General features: G+C 33.9%; 1 protein-coding gene across 1 annotated transcript; it reads right to left on the bottom strand.

Moving 5' to 3' along the window:
* Window positions 1-2,204: 2,204 nt before the first annotated feature.
* Window positions 2,205-18,902, bottom strand: LOC145674840 (uncharacterized). The gene is made up of 2 exons (XM_081745069.1): window positions 18,151-18,902; window positions 2,205-7,511 (listed from the first exon to the last, which is right to left on the bottom strand). The coding sequence occupies exons 1-2, from the start codon at window positions 18,513-18,515 to the stop codon at window positions 6,245-6,247; spliced, it is 1,632 nt and encodes a 543-aa protein (XP_081601195.1). The 5' UTR covers window positions 18,516-18,902; the 3' UTR covers window positions 2,205-6,244.
* Between the last annotated feature and the right edge of the window lie 1,857 nt (window positions 18,903-20,759).

Raw genomic sequence — 20,759 nt, 5'->3', positions numbered from 1 at the left:
CGCATCAGAGCGTAATACCGAAACGACAACTTTAATAATAAAATATATATGACTAAATAAAAATAGAATTTACATAAATCAACGTTTATATATTTACGTTTATAATAAATCCCTCCGTTTAAACGAAACACAAAAATTTCAAATTATTTCAAGCAGTCAGCGCTATCTTCTGAAGCTGAAAGATATCCGCTCGACACAAGCCATAGACATACAAAGAAAGTAGCATATTACGATTTCACATACTAGCTCAATTGTCGGCCATCTTGAATCCTTCATGAGGGTCGAGAATTGAGAAAATATAAAAGAAAATAACACTAACTAAGAGCTGATTAACATCTCTACGAATAATCTCTTTGAGAAAATGTAACGCTCAAAGAGGAACGTTACACAACCAGCGAATTTCACGAACGAAGAGACCATAGCTGTCGTCACATTTTTGTTCCACCAAGAAAAGTAACCAATGTAGATGCTAAGTGTGCGCTCACTGCAACACTTTGTACTCCGGAGTTACACCTTGCTCATCAAAAAAGTTACAGAAATACTCGATATTCAAGAAATATGGGAATTGGAACTCTTGGATCCTGAAGAGAGAATTCAGGTCGTCTGTTCGAGACTTATGTGAATTTCTTCCTAAGAATGAAGCAGAGAGCCTCTAGTTTTTCCGCTTATTGTAAAACGGAAGGAGACAAACAGATATATCGAAAAATATTATGCCCATGAAGGTATACGATTAAATTATATCATTAGAATGAACCCGGGATTGACGCAATGTGCGAAATTATACCTCAATTCATTGTATCGAAAGTGAGAGCAACGCACAGGTATGTCAGACAGTGTAATCGTTAGTGATGAGGTAACGTTTCTTAGGTATTTAACCACGGCAAGATGTGAAATTCAAAGTGTAGTCCCAATTAATGACGACCATCTGATTATCACTTACAGAGACATTGAAACTGAATAGGTACCATTAGAGTTTTCCAATGTAATACTAGCCGCATTTATTACTTCGTGGGCTAGACTTAAACTGTCCAAACTACTGAAGACTGTAGGACAAGACAGAGTAATCTACTGTGTCACTGACAGCATCGTGTACCTATAGAAAAAAAATGAGAAACCTTTGTTACCGCTCGGAAAATCTTTGGGTGATCTGACAACTAAAATACCAGAAGGTTGGGAGTTTACAATCTTATCGGTTTAGGCCCGAAAAATTAAGCTATGAGGCTAACAAATGCCGAAAGGGATGTTCGGCATATATTCAAAATTAGGGAATAACACTAAATGATAGTACCTCTCAGAAAATTAACTTTGAGAGTATCTATAAATTATTGTCTAGACAACTAAAGTCCACCCTAACAGAAAATCCAAATAGTATCGTGCGTAGACCAGGGTTCCGTATCTTTAGCTGTAGAGAGACAAAGACACAATTGACGAATACGATGTGACTGACGATGAACCTATACAAAAGCGTGAAAGTGTACCTTATAGTTATAGGCCCGCGAACGAGTGAATGTGACTTGTATGAATGTCTCTTCTTTCCTTTTGACGAATCGTTTCCCATAAAAACTCGAAAGAACAAGCGTAGATTGTGAACATCCTAAAATTAGTTTATTCTTAATTTATTTTTAATTTATTCTTAATTTAATTTTTTACTTGAATCTTGTAAAAGCTTATAAATACAGTCTATGAGTGATTATTTCAACTAGAAAGCTTTAATATTCTTATAACAAAGTGATTTTTTGACCTTTTCTTTTAGAGTGTAAACTCCCAACAATTGTAGTTTGTGAAAATATTAAAATTTCTGTGGAAGCTCAATGTTAAATTTGTGAATGTGTGTATATAAAGCAAGTGTTATGTTGTTTGCTTTCATTTGAGAACAAGATGTTAAAGTTTCAACATCCCTCCACTATTTTAATTGCTGGTCCTTCAAGAGCTGGTAAAACTTGTTTTCTACATCGTTTCTTAATGAACATGATCAAATGTTTAGTATAACATTTGAGGATATTGTTTGCTGTTATGGTGCAGTAGTACCATAATTACATGCAAATGCAAAAATACGTTTTGTAGAGGGGATACCTGACATGAATAATGTTACTTGATTTAATGTCAGAAATAATGGTGATGTTGCTAAATTATTTACAAAGTATGCAGATCATAAAAAGTTAATTGTAATATTTAATATTCAAAATTTATTTACAACAGGAAAACATGCACGTGATATTAGTTTAAATGCACATTATATTATGGTATTTAAAATCCTCGTGATAAACTACAAATGCAATATTTAGCTAGGCAAATTATGCAACTATATAGTAAACAAATCGTGAATGTGTTCGAAGAAGTAGCGAGTCTCACATTTATTACTTGACTTAACACAGAAAACAAACGATGCATTGCGAATCCGTACAAATATTTTTCCCAATGTGTACGCTAACGTAAAAAAAAGATGCATACAGAAATTTTTGTTTTGTCTGCATCAAGATGTTGAAAGTGAAATAACACTACAGCATGCTCCGTGCTCTGTGTGAATTCAAGAATACAAAACGCAAATAATTTTAGAAAATGCTTCAGAGATTTAATAAGAAAAATTTCTGAAGTAGCTAAAAACCCAATAAAAGGAAACATCCGCATAAATTCTCGTCAGATGCAACGTTAACATAGACACAAAAAGATCTTACGTACTTTATCTCAACAACGTACAGCATTAAAGAAGAAGAAGAAATACAGAAAGGTGGTGTGCTTCTACCATTAATCTTGGGACCACATTTTGCAGCAGCAGGCAGTAGTATTTTTAGTCGATATCTATGTCAGAATTACGTAAGATGATTTTTGTTTCCATTTCCAATTCCAACAAAAATGGAAATTATATCAACAAGCTTTGCATCGATATTTACAGTAACTTCATCTTCACATAAACCTATTACTTTACTTGTCATTCAAGAAGATGAAGGAAGATCCTCATCATCAACTTTCAAAGATGATAATACTTCTGTTTTACTATCTGTATCAGGCATTTTACAATCAGTACCGAAATACTTCGTAGGAAAACAAATCTATTATTAAAACAGTTGACAAGTTCCGTAAAATTCAGTGGGATAAATCTGGTATAGTACGTATTCATGGAAAAACAATACCAGCTTCAAATTATTATAGATTTAGTAAATGATGATGTTCGTACAAGAAAATAATCAAGAAATTCTATAGGTGTTCATGAATTTAAAAATTTATTAGATCTTAATGTTGCTAAAGAACTTATTGTTGCAACTTTTAGCACAATGGCATCAAAAGGGAATAGTAGTAGTAGTAGACAACGCAGATGTAAAGTAAGAAAATCACGTAGTCCTGCAGTAGTAGCTAATTTATTTCAACATTGCAAAGATTATAGTATGTAAAAAAAATGACAAAATTATCAAAAGTGTATTATGATTATTCAAATCCTGATTCTTTAACAAGTATACAAACACAACAAGGTAAAAGAAAATTATCTAAAAAGAAAACTAAGAAATGGTTAGCTTCCCAAGATGTTTATACATTACATGCATCAGCTTGTGAATTTTTTGAAAGTATTATGTTAGTGCACCAAATTAAAAACAACAAATGGATTTAGCAGATATGCAAAATGTTGCGAAGTATAATAATAATTTTAAATATATATGGTGTTGTATTGATATTTTTTCACATTATGAATATTGTGTTCTGTTACAAAACCAAACAAAGGAAGGTTTTGAAATGGTGAAAGCAATAAAAAAAAAATTTAAATTTCAAGTTGTCCGTGTGTAACGTACAAACAGATTTAGGCGGTGAATTTTTTAATATTCATGTAAAACAACTGTTTAAAGAATATGAAATTAATCATTATAGTGTTCATTCCGAAATTAAATGTGCTTTAGCAAAACGGTTTATACGTACGTTAAAAGAAAAATTTATCGTTATTTTACCGTAAAGAATTCTTATCGTTATATTAATGTATAATTAATGTAAATAATTATAATCAATCATATTATTAAAATATTAAATTGGCACCTGCTCAAGTAAATGATTCTAATTTCAATCAAGTGTGGAAACATTATACGAAAAGAAAATGAGTGAAAGCAATATAGCTCGGATCTTTAGTCCGGGTGAATATGTTCGTGTTAATAAGTATAAACATATATTAGAAAAAAAGATATTTACCTAAATGGTCACAAGAAATATGTATTGCTGATAAATGGATTAAATCGGATCCTGTCACTTCTGAATTAAAAGATTGGAATGGTGAAGAAATTAAATATTTTATGCACAAGAATTACAAAAGGTATTTATAAATTCAAAGAAAACATATCTAATTGAAAAAGTATTGAAACGTAAGAATGGGTGGATGTATGTAAAGTAGTTGGGATATCCATCATGTATCAATTCTTGGATTAGATCAAATTTTGTTCAATCTGCAAAATGAATTTGAACTTTACACACGGCTTTTACGTTACTCTTCTTTCAAATGCATGTAGCAAAATTTTTGATAGTAATATTACAGCATCGTTTCGAGTTAAATTTGCACAACCTACTGATTTAAGTGATGGGAAAAAGGGTGTTGCATTAACACAAATTAATATTCTGTGGAGATTTTATATTGGTGGAAATGAAGAAATTATAATAACTACCGTTATGGATGAGAGACTTGAACGTCATCATGTTCAAGTAACACTAGAATATTATAAATCGTTTGAATGCATTATACAGTTGATTCCTGAAAATGTTTCTATGTTACATTATTTACAAAATATAAAATCAAATTGTTCTTAAACATTCCTTAAAATTAGATTAATGTATGATTGGTTTACACCAGGATTAAACATATTTTTGAATTTATTAATGAAAATACACTTTATATTTAAAATTTTGTATACACAAAAGTTAGAAATGTTGATTTAATATTAACACGTAATAATTTCTATGTGACTTAGATTATAATATTCCCAATAATATTAATGTATGTTTTGATATTGTGAAACAACAACAAAATATAGGACCGTTAGTTCGAAAACTTAGTATATATAATGTACAACATGGCCATGTCGAAACTTTTGTGTTTCACACACCGCATTATGTTAAAGTTGAAAAGAAATATTTTGATATAATAGAAGTAATCTTAAAAGCTGAACACGTGTTAAAATTAATATCTCGTTTTGGAATTACAAACCTGACAGTTCACTTTAAACGAAAATGATTTCTGAAAGTATTGACGATAGTTTTTACATTTCATTAGTAAAAAAAAAAAAAAAAAAAAAATTGTGTAGATGTGTACCCTACAAATAATCCAACACATTTTATTGATCAATTAAAAATAATATTCGTTTATCAGAACCTGATTTTCATGTAGGATTAAGTGAAGTACATATTCCATTACCACGTTATAATGTTACCGAAGGTGAAAATACTATATGGTACAAATTTAAAAATGCAAATCCTATGAAAAGTAAAAATTATTTTTGGATATTATCCATTCATTTATCATTTGATAGAAAAATTAAACGCAATATAGAGTTTTATGATTTAGTTTTTCAAATATTGTACACGTTGAATGTGATGAACGTGTAGACTCAGTTACATCGTCCCCTACATTAGCTTTGCAAGTAGGTTTTACTGAAAGACCGGATCTTGTTAAAGAACCTCGTGGATTCAAACAACCCTACGTAGATATCGCATATCCTCATCAATTTTTTATTTATACAGATAGTATACAATATCTGAATTTGAACGCTGATTAAATGTCTACTAGACTGCTTGCATATGTGAGCTTTTTCTCCTGTGTATTACATGTGTGTAGCCAGCGTTGAAACGTTTACAACACTCTTAGCATACGGGAGCTTATACTTTATGGAATGAATATGTGCAACCAAAGTTGAACGATATTTAAATCCGTCACCACACTCTTAGCTAGTGTGATATTTTGCTTCTGTGTAATTAACATGTGTGTAGCTAAACTTGAACGTAGCCTAAATCCTCACCACACTCTTGGCAGGTGTGAGATTTTTCTCCTGCGTGGATTAACATGTGTGTAGCCAAACTTGAACGTCGGTTAAATGCCTTACCATACTTTTGATATATGTAATCTTTTTTCCTGTGTGGATTAACATGTGTGTAACCAAATTTGAATGTAGTCTAAATCCTTCACCACCCTCTTCGCACATGTAAATTTCTCTCGTGTGTGGATTAATATGTGTGTAGTCAACTTTGAACTTTGATTAATTGCCTCGCGACACTCTTGCTATGTGTAATCGTTTTCTCTTCTGTGGATTAACATATGTGTAGCCAAACTTGAACGTAGTCTAAATCCTTTACCACACTCTTGGCAGGTGTGAGATTTTTCTCCTGCGTGGATTAACATGTGTGTAGCCAAACTTGAACGTCGGTTAAATGCCTTACCGCACTTTTGACATATGTAATCTTTTTTTCCTGTGTGGATTAACATGTGTGTAGCCAAACTTGAACGTTGACTAAATACTTTACCACACTCTGCACACCTGTGAGGTTTTTCTCCTGTGTGAATTAACGTGTGTTTCGCCAAACTTGAACGTCGGTTAAATGCCTTACCACACACTTGGCATGTGTAAAGTTTTTCTCCTGTGTGGATTAACGTGTGTGTAGCCAAACTTGAAAGTTGATTAAATGACTTGCCACACTCTTCGCACGTGTACGGTTTCTCTCCTGTGTGGATTAACATGTGTGTAACCAAATATGAACGTCGACTAAATGCCTTACCACACTCCTGACATGTAAAATCTTTTTCTCCTGTGTGGATTAACATAAGTCTAGCCAAACTTGAACGTTTAATAAATGCCTTACCACACTCTGCGCACTTGTGAGGTTTTTCTCCTGTGTGGATTAACATGTGAGTAGCCACACTTGACCTTTGATTAAATGCCTTACCACACTCATGGCACGTGTGAGGCTTTTCTCCTGTGTGGATTAACGTGTGTGTAGCCAAAAATGAACCTCGATTAAATGCCTTACCACACTCTTGGCACGTGTGAGTTTTTTCTCCAGTGTTGATTGACATGTGTCTAGGCAATTTTGAACGTCTATTAAATGCCTTACCACATTCTTGAGATGTGTGATTTTTTTCCCCTGTGTGGGTTAACATGTATGTAATCGAAGTTGAACGTCGATTAAATGTATAACCACAATCTTGGCATGTGTGTAGTTTTCTTCCTGTTTGAATTAACCTGTGCATAGGCAAATTTGTATTTAATCTAAATTCCTTTCCACATACTCCGCATATGTAAGACTTTTCACCTGTATGAACTAACTTACCACTTGTCATAGTTGAACTTTGACTAAAGCGTTTATCACTCTTTAGGTACGTATGACTTTTTTCACTTCCCTGTGCCACCATATTTTTTGTCAAACGTGATCGATGAAATACTTTGTTGGACTGCGTCGAAGTATCAGATTCCTCATAAGAATGAGAAATGGCTTCATTTAATGTAATAAACGTATTCCCTTCTCCGTGGAAAGCTAATATCTCATCGCGCCTGTAACAAATTCAACAAACAAGGAAATGTAAATGGAGATAATGATTAAGTAGCAACAATAAATGTAATCATTCGCTGTATTACATGTTAAAGTTACGCTTAATTGGTTATATTACATTAAATATTGTAGAAATATGAAATAGAGTACTACTGAGAAGTATCCATGTCACTATTGTCTAAAGATAAGTGGCTGTAGTTTGTTTCACTATATCAAATTGAACTATCATTTGTATCGTGGCGGTCATAAGTCTATGACCAGGTATTGTCGGCTGCCTTGACACAAATGCACAGTATGAGAATTAAACTTGTCTTATCTACAGTTTCGTGTGGAGAAAAAACAAACTTGCGATCCAAAGGTTTAAGAACAACTCAACGTATTAATGGAAGCTGTTCCGAAGATCACTCACTTATATCATCATAAGAAGAACATGAAAGGCGTTTTGAAACGAATTAAAAAATTACATAAAACTTTCCAAGCTGAGGCAGAGAAACTTAAAGTAACAAGAAAAATACGAATCATTTACAGCGTAGTGATTGTGGTTTAGTGGTCTAGGCGCTTGAACAGTAATCTTGAAGTTCTTCGATCAAATACACGTCAAGTATCTATTTTTTACTTTGGGAATTTTGATGGAGATAGATCGGCGAAAACACACGCTTCATTACATTCAAATATTTGAATGCTTGTTTGTTTAAACACTTGAACTATCACATTTTCAGGAATAACTCTAGTAATAACAACATTTATCTCGAAAAATGTTTAAAAATTAAAAACTTATTATCGCTTAGGTCTTACCATTACAAGCAGAAACGTGATATTAGGCAAAAAAATAAATATACCTCGGTTTTGTGTAATGTTGCCCATGAAAACCCGAATTTCTCATCTCGACTCTAAAACAAACCAAACAAAATCGGGATGAAACTTAACATTTTAATTCGAGACGGGACAAAGTTAACTCACACTATCGTCATGCTTTGGAGATGGGGGCCGCGGTGGCTCCGTGATTGAGCGTTCACTTCTGGTGCTTGGGGTCGCGTATTCTACCCTAGCCCCGCCAAGTGAAGTTTGTGGTGGACAAAGTGTGCGTGGGTTTTCTCGGGGTTCTCCCACTTTATCATTCCACCATTTCATTCATTACTCATCATCACCGTCTCCTTTAGCCTAGCGGGCATAAGCGTCGGACGTAAAATTCAGATTTCATTTCATTGCTTTGGAAATGAGAATCGAGACGAGACGAAAACTATCGTAAACATTTTTCATCTTATCTCGATTCTCGAAATAGTGTATGCAACTCTTTAAGCAACAATTGCTCTGCACACAGAAATTTCTATACATCATCTTGTTAGTTTGTATTTCAGAGCTCACTGAATTATGGTCTGTGTATATATTTTTGTAGCAAAGCTTTTATAATTACATCTGCAAATTTCACAACTTAGTTTATTACAAGCATTAGTGTTCAATTATATTCTGTCCGTTTTTACAGTTATTTTCCTGAATACGTACAGTAGAATAATATCTACACGAAATATTAGCGGAAAGTTTTCGTTTAAATTTGAGTAGCAGTAGAGGTGTCTCATGAACGTACGAAACCATTTCCCGAAACCCCTTACACATCTTCTGTAGCTTAGCCGGCATAACCATTAATTAAAAACAAATTTTCTTACGGCTCTTGTGACTTCAGAACCCCTACTTTTTACACGAAATTTACCTCGAAACTTTCCGTTATAACATTTAACAAGTTGTAGGGAAACTTTCCGTTATAACATATAGCTAGGTGTAGGAACGTATCGAGAGAGTATGTGCTGTTGGTCCTGACACTTCTCTCCAATCCCTACTATTTTGTAATTTATGGCTTACGCTACAGGCGATTCTACAGGCTTTAATACAATGTGTCCTCATACGGAATTTGTTATCTATATTATTATTATTATTATTATTACTGAATATTTGAGACCTCAATATTACGTCCTACTGCCGTAGCAAAGCTGGGATAAACGCAATAAGCAAGTGACAAATCTTGGGAAAAAGATGAAAATCAATGTGAAGTTTGCAATTATATTTACAATAATCTAACATCTACCAAAAAACACGATTTCAACCATATGGCGAACGTTTTCCGGATTAAATTATAGTAATCTGCCTACAACTGTTTTTACAATACCATTAGTTATACAGATCACGTGTTGAGTTTTGAATCTGATTAGCCTAGTGTTCACAGTCAATTTCCATCAGCTCCTGCGCGAACACAATTAATTAAAAATAAAGCACAGGGATAGATAAAAAGAAGAAGTAAGTAATGTAGGTTTTTCATGTAAGTTAAGTAAATATGTTTTGACCTTGAGAGCAACAGAGAGATTAATGTAGCTCATAAAAAATGTTCTTGTTGATTTTTAATGCTATGTAGATGTGGGTGGATAGCAAACAGCTGATTGAGTATACACAAACACATACATGTTTTACACTATGCACCTTCATGTGCATTTAGGAATAAGAGAAAATGTTTTAATACTAATACACAATAAAAGGCTGAGAAAGGCTATGTGAAAATAAGTAAAAAAACAGTATCACGTAACAGTTTCAAGACAAAAACTTGCAAAGAAACAGAGAACATATAGAGAATGCTTTGGAAAGCAGGAATTAGGACGTACAGGAAAGGAGGAAGCAGAATAATTGAACTAGTCAGAAGAAAAAAAAAGAAAAGCAATAGCGAACAAAGATCGACAGGAGTAATATATAGAGTAGGAAGCGCGGAGTGTAACAAAATTTACATAGGAGAAACAAAAAAGTGCAAAAAAGTATTAAACAGCACCGGGATGAAGTAAGATTGAAAATGGACAACAATGTGATATACAAGCATCAAAAAGATCCAAACCACAGGATAGGGTGGGAAGGAGCAGAGGTAATAAAAATAGAGAACAGAACTTTGGTGAGAAAATGGAAGGAAGCCATGGAGATTATGAAGGCAGGAGACAAGGTGATGAACTGAATGCAGGATTATCGATAAATAAGGAGTGGGAGAGGGTTCTGCAAACGAAGGAGAAATGAAAAAGAAGAAGAGAAAAGAGAAACAAAATAACAAGGAAAATAAGGATAATTACAGGACAGAACGCATCCAGGGGAAAAAAAAGTGAACTTTTAATTGGACACGTGTGCAGCTAAAAAGTGAAAGTGAAAGCCACACAAGTGTTACTTTTTAACGAAGGGGCGGAACCTAATTAAAATAGATCTCCGGACAGTATATATAAGTGATGACCAACTCCCAGCAGTCAGAAAGAGTGGAAGTCTGATGAGGGCACTGTTATTGTGTTGAAACTGTCACGTGATACTTTTTTTACCTATTATCACATAGCCTTGCTCAGTGTGTTATTATGTACTAGTACAAAATGGAAAAAAGGCCTGATAGAATAGTTATAGAAAATGTTTTGTATATGGTACTAGTTTATATCTGTGTTAATTTTATATTGAAGCACTTCGGAAAGTGAAACATGAGTTGTGAAAAGAAGGATTGGTTGTTAATGGTCGTAATATCAAAATTCTTAGTGTTTCATGTTTTAAGTGCATGTTTCTTATTTTCGTATTAAACTCAGACTTTTATATTTTTGTACTTTGAATTAGTTCCTCGTAATTCATATCAATATGGAGGCTAGTGTTTTAGAACAATATTAGACGTCTGGACAAAAAAATAGATTCATCAGTAGTGAACTCTAACAGTCTGTAACAGAAGTGATTTGGGAGCGTAGGAAAGAGCGAATTGAATGACAAAGCAGACAGTTTACGTAATAATATCAAAGTAGCCAATAACTCCTTAACTGAAGTACGCTCTGAATTAGTTAACGCGGCCAATCATGTTGATTCAGTAACTGCTGAATTATAAAATAGTGTAGCGGAATGAAAGAAAAGTCTCACTGGGTTCTATGAATACATGCGAACGGCACAGCTTGAGTGTAGGCAAGCCAACAAAATACAATAGTACAAGGAAATACAAGGGGGAAAAGAAACCGAAAATACTCTTGAATTCGAGCCGGCCCACGCTGTGAAAGATACGTGCCAAATAAACCAGAAAGTCGGTTAGTCAGGAAAAGGAAATATGCAGTGTAGAGATAGCGAAAAAGGAAGAATGGTTACGTGTACCTGTGGACAATTGTTTTTAATGAAATTGTTTTGCCGGCAAGAGATACCGATGTTTCACACATGATAAGCGGTAGTGTTGAGGTTGCGCGTATCTGCCCTCTCGAAGAAGCCAGCGAATGCTTGAGAGTTCAATTGATGATTTTGTGTGATAACAAAGTTACAGTGTTGAAGGTTTTGTGTCGCAGGCAAATGGTCTAGCGCGACTTAACAAATTCAAATTTGTCTTTGTAACTGTGTATGTCAAACGTGAATTGTGTTTTAGAGCTGCAAATCCATTCCGACTTCATCACCTTTGAGTATTGTAGAAGGAAACGACTTCAAATTCACAGTTTAGAGTGTATCCCTGCCAAACGTATTGTGTTTTACGTAATGAACGTCTCGCACATAATATATCGCACGGAAATGTTTACCGTAAACAAGCGTAAAAGTAACACTTCCAATAAAGCACACGCAGTCGAAAGTATATTTCCGTTATAGAACCGAAATGTAACACCAAGTTTAAGAAGAAAATTAAGGTAGCTAATTGAGTTTTGGTAATAAATTATTAACGTAAACTCGATTTCTAGGAGCATAATCAGCAGAATTAAAATGAGCAGACGTGATCATATCAGTACATCAGATGCAACATTTATTAATTTTCAGTTGCCGAAATATTTGAATTTTCAAACTAATACTTCACTATTGCGAAATTGTAAAGAGCGAAAGTTTAAATGTAGTGCTACCAATGTGCGTCGACCTCCACGTACAGCGTATTCTCAGCACGCACAACCACGCATTAGGCGTGCAATAGAAAATAAGTTGAGAATAAAAGGAAAATGCTTTGGTAAGCGTAATTCGCAACGAAATAAACTCGCTCAAAGACGAACTACATGCAAATTAAAGTCGAGCTGTAGGCGAGGTTATATCGAGTCAAACATGCGGAAGAAGTACACATCGACTCCGAAGAGTACTAAAAAGGTTAAGAGAAAAGACATACGAACATTGTATAGTAAACTACATGGCAAAATATAGTAATAGTAAGCGCAAACATAAAAAGAAATTTATGACAGGTATCGCAATGCAGCGTAAATCCAATCGTCGTAAAAGAAGGTGTGTCATTACGTGGAAATTTTGTAAATGCGCTGTATAAAGGACAAAAGTTCCGCAAATTAAAAAAACTAACTGGAAAAGTACACACAAACGTACTAAATTACAGCTTACAAGCGTAACCCGCACAGATGGAAAATTAAAATCTGAGCGCAAAAAAGCGTAAACTTCACCCGAACTCGGACTAAACCCCGGAAGAGATGAAGAATCAGAAATACCGAATTTGACCTTTTAAACTTTTAGAGAATGAAAAAAGGATTATTGCTTATATATTTGATTTTTACCCCGAATTTCTAAGGTAACTTTTCAGAATCGAAGTGTGTACCCACCGCCACTGACGCATCAGTTCGTGGAACCATCAATATCGCTCTACAATCAGATACGTTCACTTAGATGTCATTTTTTATGGTTTCCTTACAGCTTTTGGAGATGAATGTTGAAAGGAGAGGAAGTACAGCATTGGAAATTTTAAACAGGTAATTGATTTAGAACGCGATTTCGAACTTTGAAATTGTAATAATAACACACCACTTTTGAAAAGTATGGCTATCCCGTTTTGGATGGGAACTTTCAGTATCGAATTCCTGTTAGGATGTTTAAGTTTTGTATTTTTTTTCTTTTCAGGTTTTTTCCAGTTTTGGGAACCATACTTCATAATAATTTTTTTTTATCAAATCTTGTTTGGGTTTTTATTCATTCTCCTTTATGTTTATATTAACATTTAGCTGTCCCCAGACAATCAAGCATTTAGAGACATGTTAGGCATATAGAGATAATTACGAACATAATTAGAGAAGTACTAGTAATAACTACAACTAATCATGAAGTTAAAATTTTGGGTAACTAAAAAAATGTGCTCTTCAGATTGTGAATTTTTTCATCTGATGTTGTGATTGTACACTCTGTAAAGAAAAAATAGCGACACTTGCTCGGATATAGTTTTCACAACATACATTAACCAATATGAGTTTTTACATGAATTCCTGATAATATTACAATGCATATTCTTAATAAGCAGTTCATTCTTAATACTTGCGCCGCAGTTTTAGGTGTTTTATATGCATATAATGAATTTATATGCATATATTAGTAGCTATGTGTGTTTTCAGCAAAAACGGCTGTGGGAAGAATTATACATAAAAGTATGAAAAATCAACAATAATAGCACAAAACAAAAAAAATAATTTCTTAAGAGTAAGACATATTGTATACGAACATTGAGAGGTACAATACATCAAACTAGATTTCGTATGTGGACCATGGGCATTAGGAATCAGGGGAATCGTCGAGGCCTTTTGGTGACAAGGCTTTTGCAAAATGCAACCTTGATTTCATGGAATCACTCCCGGATTATCTGTTCCGTGAGTTCCATTCTTTCCGAGATAGTTGTCTATTAAGTCTTCTGCTCATATTGACCCAAACTTTACAATTGGATTCATGTCAGGTGTGTTTGGAGGCCTCATGAGTCTTTGAATAGTCATATTCTTGCACCACGTATTAACGATTTTCGTTCATTGACATGAAGCATTTACGTCCTGGAAAATGAAGTAGTCCATATCTTCTTCAGGAAAGTTATCTTTAGCTGTTTGAAGAATTTTACGTACCAGAATTTGAAGACATTTTTGTACATCAAATGACTCTTCACATATATCCATTGTTCTGACGTCTTTGACAGTGAAGCAAGCCCATACCATCACTCAGTAACTTAATATTTGCATCTCTTAAACAAAATCCGTATGAAGTTTCTCGCTCATTCGTATCCACAACTTCACACCACTATCTTTTCCAACTATTCTAAAAATTTTTAAACGGAGAAAACAACATGCTTCCAGTTATCATAAGTCAAAGTAGCATATCGCCACACAAACGTACGTGTTGAAGTCTTCAGTGTTTTTGTTAGTTTCGACTTGCCAGGCGGTTTTTTCTTCGTAATATTCTCCTCATACAGTTAAGACAATACAGTCGTACGACTGACTGCAGTTCCAAGATCAAAACGATTTTTGGGGAAGTTATTCCTTAACTCTGCAGTGCCATTGATTTTGTTTGGCGATCAGCTCTGGGTGATGCTTTCTTTTTTCTATTACACTGTTGACGAAGGGATGATTTCTTATACTATTTTTGCTTGTGAATTACTCTTTCTGCCGCCGAATGGTAAATTCTGAGTATTCCAACCATCTTCCTTAGATATGTAACTTAGCTGTGCAAAGCAAGAAGTATGTCTTGTTCACGTGACGACAGGTCACATTTCTTACCAATCATACTTGTTTACAGTTCACATGTAGCAACAATTTCATACAAAAACAACACTGCACAACAACAATATTGCCACTTGACACTGTTCAAACAATTACAAAGCATAGAACAACCACAAAGTGCTAATTACCTGGGCTTACACATCAAAAATGCAATGCAGAATTCTCACCCCAATAATTTACGAGACGCTCTCAGGTGCCATCTGGAGAGAATATTACTGATACATAAATAATTAGTAAGCGCCATTGTACACCATAGGTGTCACAGATAATGGAAATGAATTATCAGACTCATAATTTCCTTCTATTCCTCTTCTAGCAGGCTGCAACTATGGTTTTCTGTGTAAGTTACCTTGAGAATTGAGGTGTCGCTATTTTTTCTTTACAGAGTGTATAATGGGAAAATATGCGAAATTTGTAATGTAAGATTAAGTCGCTGTCAAAGTACTGTAAATTAAACAAAATTTAATATAATATTGAAAGTAATTGACAATAACCTTGAATTTGATAAAGTTTTCGTTGATTTGTTCGTCGTTCGATATATATATGCCGTCTACTATGAAAAGTCAATGGGCATTCATTGTGACTAATGATAAATGAAGTTAATTGACTTCAGAGAAAGCGATATTATAACTTAAGAAAAGTTGAAAGTTAAAATATAATTCATCCCTAGGGACATCACTACCTTCGTTATAAAATTAAAGTGATGAAACCAGTGCGACGCCTGGTAGGTCCCAGCTAATATGTAGATTCGGCAATTGACTACAATTTCAAAATTTTGTTCTAACTTTTAATGTTTGGCATAATAAGAAAAAACTATAATAGTAATAAAATTCATGTTCGGATTTTAGATTTTGATATAATATTTAGTTTTTATTTGCATTTATACAAAATAATTAGGATTTTGACTTACAGAAAGTAAATTAAATGTTACTCTTTCCGACTTTTCAAAATAACTTGTTTTCTTGTGCCGGAAATCATAAACCGGGCACGAGAAAAAGAAAAAGGGAAGCCCGTTTTCGATTCCAAGGTACCCTTTACTACGATAAACACCGGATACTATGATGTATCGATAGTACGGAGTGCCCGCGTCAGTTAGGCAGTATATGGTAAAATTAAGGTTTATGTTGTGAGAACATATTAAGATTGCTACCTACGAGTAGGCCCTGAAAAACATTAATGTTTAATGAACAAGTTTAAATTACTGTTATCTTGTATTTCCCGATTGAGACAAATATTCTCGGATCTGATTTAATTCTCGATAAAGATAAGTGCAATTGATAATAGGCCACACATAAGTATTGGATAGCGCTCTTTAAAAGTTTACATTTGTACACCTACCATTTTTTTAGGTATGAGCGGGCCTGAAGTAATGATTGATGAAACGATTGATGAATTCAAATGCGGGGCTGTAGCATTAAATCTCTTCCCAGGGTATATTTCTTGTCGTCCTTTTCATTATATTTATTTTCTTAAAATTCCTCCTCAAGGCGCGAATATTGACAGCCAAATTGGGTTGGGAAATTAACACGTACGTGTCATGACTTGAAGGCTGAAGGCATGCAACCAAGGTGGTATGTAAGGTCTTAGGGTAGAAGTGATTCATTGGAATCGTCAGGGACACTGCAAGCTTAAACTGTAGGAGGTTGTCAGCACCGTTGGTTTTAGGAACCTATTCATTAATCCGTATTTTTTATGAATGACTTACAACCTGTGTTGTCAACTAATGACGCAAAGAATGGCGCTCCGTAGGGCTTCACCGCCGTTTAACTCATTTATTTGTATTAAAATGTTCAAACGGTTATTAGTTACGTTGTATAATATAACGAAACTGACTTAACATTGACGGGAATTCTTTTCAAATTTGGCGGTCTTTACAGTGACTGCTTTCCATACCACTACAACAACAAACTCTCCCTGTAATTAAAACTGATGCTGACCCCCAACATTAACGCCAAAATAAAGTTACATGTTCTATCGTAGAGGGTAGTTGAAACTTCGTGTATACAGTTCATGGTTTAACCTACAAATGACTGTGAAACTCTTTTCATATTTTGTGGGAAGTAATGCCCGATGTGCAAAATAAGCCATTGTTAAGGTAGATAGTAACCACTGTAAGCGAAATGAGGTATCAAAATTCAGTGTGGCAAATCATAACGCGGAACTATGAAAATGTTTGGGAATGAAGGGATCCATATAATTATGAAGTTACGTCCCTAATGTATTGTGTTACTTTGGAAAGAACAAGCAAAGAAAGCATTTCAGGATGTTACCTATAAAATACTTAGGAACGTACAAGAACATATTCAACACGTAAGACATGCAAGTCATCCTAAATACAGAATTTGGCGCTATCCTAATTTACCCACATTCTGTGTAATGTCCTTTTCTACATAGCAATCTTATTTTTACCGGCCATCTAGCACATGCTGATTAGCGTAGTTTATACAATAATTCATATATCATGTACGTTCACCAAGCCCCTAAAATGATCCCATATTGAGAAATGTAGGTCCATACTCTAAAAAAGATTCGTGGGAATGTAAAAAGTCGACTTCCTTGAAAAAACGAGTGCAGCTATGAAATGGACTGATGTATGGACCTCTAGAAATAATGAACATCCATTGTTGGTTAAAATATTCTTTATCTTGTATTTTACTTATGTCTTTCAAAGCCCGCCGGAAAAATCAGGCTATACTCATTTGAGCTAAATCCTAAATAAAATCACAAACGTCCATAGTTTATGTTTGACTATAATACATTACAGTTTTACATTTGTAAAATTTTAGGATAATTACCATTCTTATTACTTGTTATTTTACATAAGTCTCTACATAAGTAAAACAATATCGTCGAGTACCCATATTTTAAATCTGTGAAACAATTAGTAAGAAATGTGTAACCAATAATAAAGAAATAATTATTTTTTCAAAATATGAACTACATAAGAACTGCATGGATGGTATCAATCTTATTATTATTTTTATTTGGTATACAGCTAGTTTATGTGCGCCATGTCATTTCCAAATTGTAGGCTACTAACTTACGTTCATGATATCTCCCATACCTAAATATTTCTCCTGAAGTATTGCTTTTAACCAACAAAATTTCCGAAACGATGTAACCATATTATGAACCTGAGCCAATTAGTTAATGAAAAATTGAACATTACCTTTCTGGCCGAACTGAATTTAAACTTTTTGTCGTTAATTGTTGGGAGTCAATAGAATACGACGCACAAGTCTCCTGAACCACTATTTTTCTTAGCGTTTCTATATTACTTTGAAATGCAGGATCTTCTTCTAGTGCTAATTCTGGTTTCACCCTATCAACGTTTAGTCTCACATCCAAAGAGGACATAGCTGTGTTCTTGTCCACTGATACCTCTCCTTCCGTTGTAGATAATATTAACTCTTTGTTGTCATTCATTAGTTCGTATGTCCACCCTTTCCCTTCGAGCGGATCTTCATGAGGTATGTCATAAGCAATTTCTTCTTTGCACATCAATTCCAACTTAACAGACGCCTCACCAGCCATTGTGAATTGAAATATAAAAAGAATTTAACACTGTTCTTATACTCCCCTTATATTTTATGTTGCCAGTGTTAATGAAATGATTTACAAGTCCGTTCATAAAAGCAACTTTATATTTCCAATTTTCTTCTTCTTCCTCTTATTCTTCTTCATCAGCCACAATTGCTTTCTCGGCAATTGATTGTTGTAGTAAGCCTCACAAAAGTTTTGCATATTATCATTATCACTGTATTGAACAGGAATATCGGCAATATAGAAGGGATCTGCCTCGTTCAAAAAATGCACGCAGATACTGAAAGTACTGTGGAAAATCTTTAAAAAGCAGGTAATGTAAGTGTGGCTAGTCCAACTCAGCGAAAATCAAATAGAATAAGAAAGGTTCCTAGAAAGTATGATGATAATAGTTTTTTAATGCAAGTCCCAATAATATTTCCAAGCACTTAGCCAATAGAGGTAACAGTGACAATGTAATAAATGTATATTACTAGAATGTGCAAGGTCTAGCTAGCACGGAGCAAGGTAAACCTCAATATAATGCTATACAAGGGTGCACGAAAAACAATAGAAGATTGTTTACAGAGTCATATAATGGCACAGCAAAAGAAATTGAGCAAATAGATAATAATGAAGTTGGTCGAATTATACAATCAAACTTAACTAGTCTTCTTAATGTTAGAAACATAAATGATATAATTTTAGCACAAAGTAACTCTGGTCTGTTTTCAAATATGAAAGGTGTTATAAATTCTGACTTTGAAAATATCTTGCTGTTCCACATTAACGTACAATCAATAAGAAAAAAATTAATTGAAATCGAAATTTTTCTTGACTCATTTCCGTGCCATATTCTTTGCGTTAATGAACACTGGCTTAGAAATGAAGAAATACTTCTATACGTACCTAAAAATTATATCATGGCAGTTAGCTATTATTGAAGTAGAATTACCCATGGCGGAGTAGCAATTTATGTAAGAGAAGGCTTCACCAATGACTATATTGTTACTAACGTAGATAATTTCTGCTATGAGGGGGAATTTGAAGTAGTTGCAATTTGGTTTCCTAACGCGAAAACAATTGTGGTATCAATTTATCGAACACCAGATACGGATGTCAATGTCTTTCTTGCACGCTGGGAAGACCTTACTAACTACTTAAGTAAGCATGATAAATATAAAATATTATATATCGGGATGTAAATATCAATGTTTTAGTTGATACTCCTACCAAGAATTATTTTTCTGATATATTTAGATCATATAACTTTTATTTTCTAAATGATCAGCCAACAAGAAAGGAAGCTTGTTTAGATAACATTATTACAAATGTATATAGAAATGATTTATCGTGTGGTGTAGTACAGTGCTCATTGTCAGATCATGATGGCCTATATATGTTATACCCCTTTGTCAAACACAATAATACTAAGATGGTGACCAAGAGTTTTCGAGTACTTAGTTTAGATAATATCTGTAGTTTAAGACATAAATGAAAAGAAATTGACTGGCAGCAAATATTCTTCAGATGTAAAAATGTAGTAGAAGCGTGTGAATTTTTATGTATAATTTAACACGATGCCTAAACGAATGTTGTCCAAGAAAATTTAAACGCTATAACTTATCTACAAACAAATTACAGCAAAATGTTAGTAACTGGTACACTCCGCAACTAGCAGAGCTGCGTAAGGTTGTCATTGCTTGGTACAATAGGGCTAAATCGGGCTGTCCTGTGGGAAAAGAAAAATACATCAGAGCTAAAAGACAGTACAAAAAGGAAATAAGTGCGGCAAAAATTAAGGCAAACTACAATTTTATTGTAAACCATAGAAATAAATGTAAAGCAGGGTGGGCAATTATATGCAGGGAAATAGGGGTACGAAAAGAAAATGATTCAATATCAATATCCCCTGTCACTTTTAATGAATTCTTTGTAAGTAGTGCTAAGTATGTAAATGGTAATACAATCACTATCTCTAACTCCGCAGAAAACGGTGTTATAGACTTTAAAAGTATTCTAAGTTCATGTAGAAATCATACTAGTAACTTGACATTTAAATGGACAAACGTAACACCTGAAGCAATTTTGTCAGTGGTTCGTAAGTTTAAGACATCTGGTAGCGAGGATTATTATGGGTTTACTAATAGTACAATTAAAAACATTATAAACGTAATAGTGGAACCCTTTACACATAATTAATTGGATACGAGTAGAAGGAGTGTTCCCAGATTGTCTTAAGATTGCAGTCACTAT

This window comes from Thermobia domestica, chromosome 18 (genome assembly GCF_964235325.1).
Source record: "Thermobia domestica chromosome 18, izTheDome1.hap1.1, whole genome shotgun sequence".
NCBI classification, from domain to species: Eukaryota; Metazoa; Arthropoda; class Insecta; order Zygentoma; family Lepismatidae; genus Thermobia; species Thermobia domestica.
Note: the sequence above shows the minus strand (reverse complement) of the source record. Positions and strands in the feature narration are given on the sequence as shown.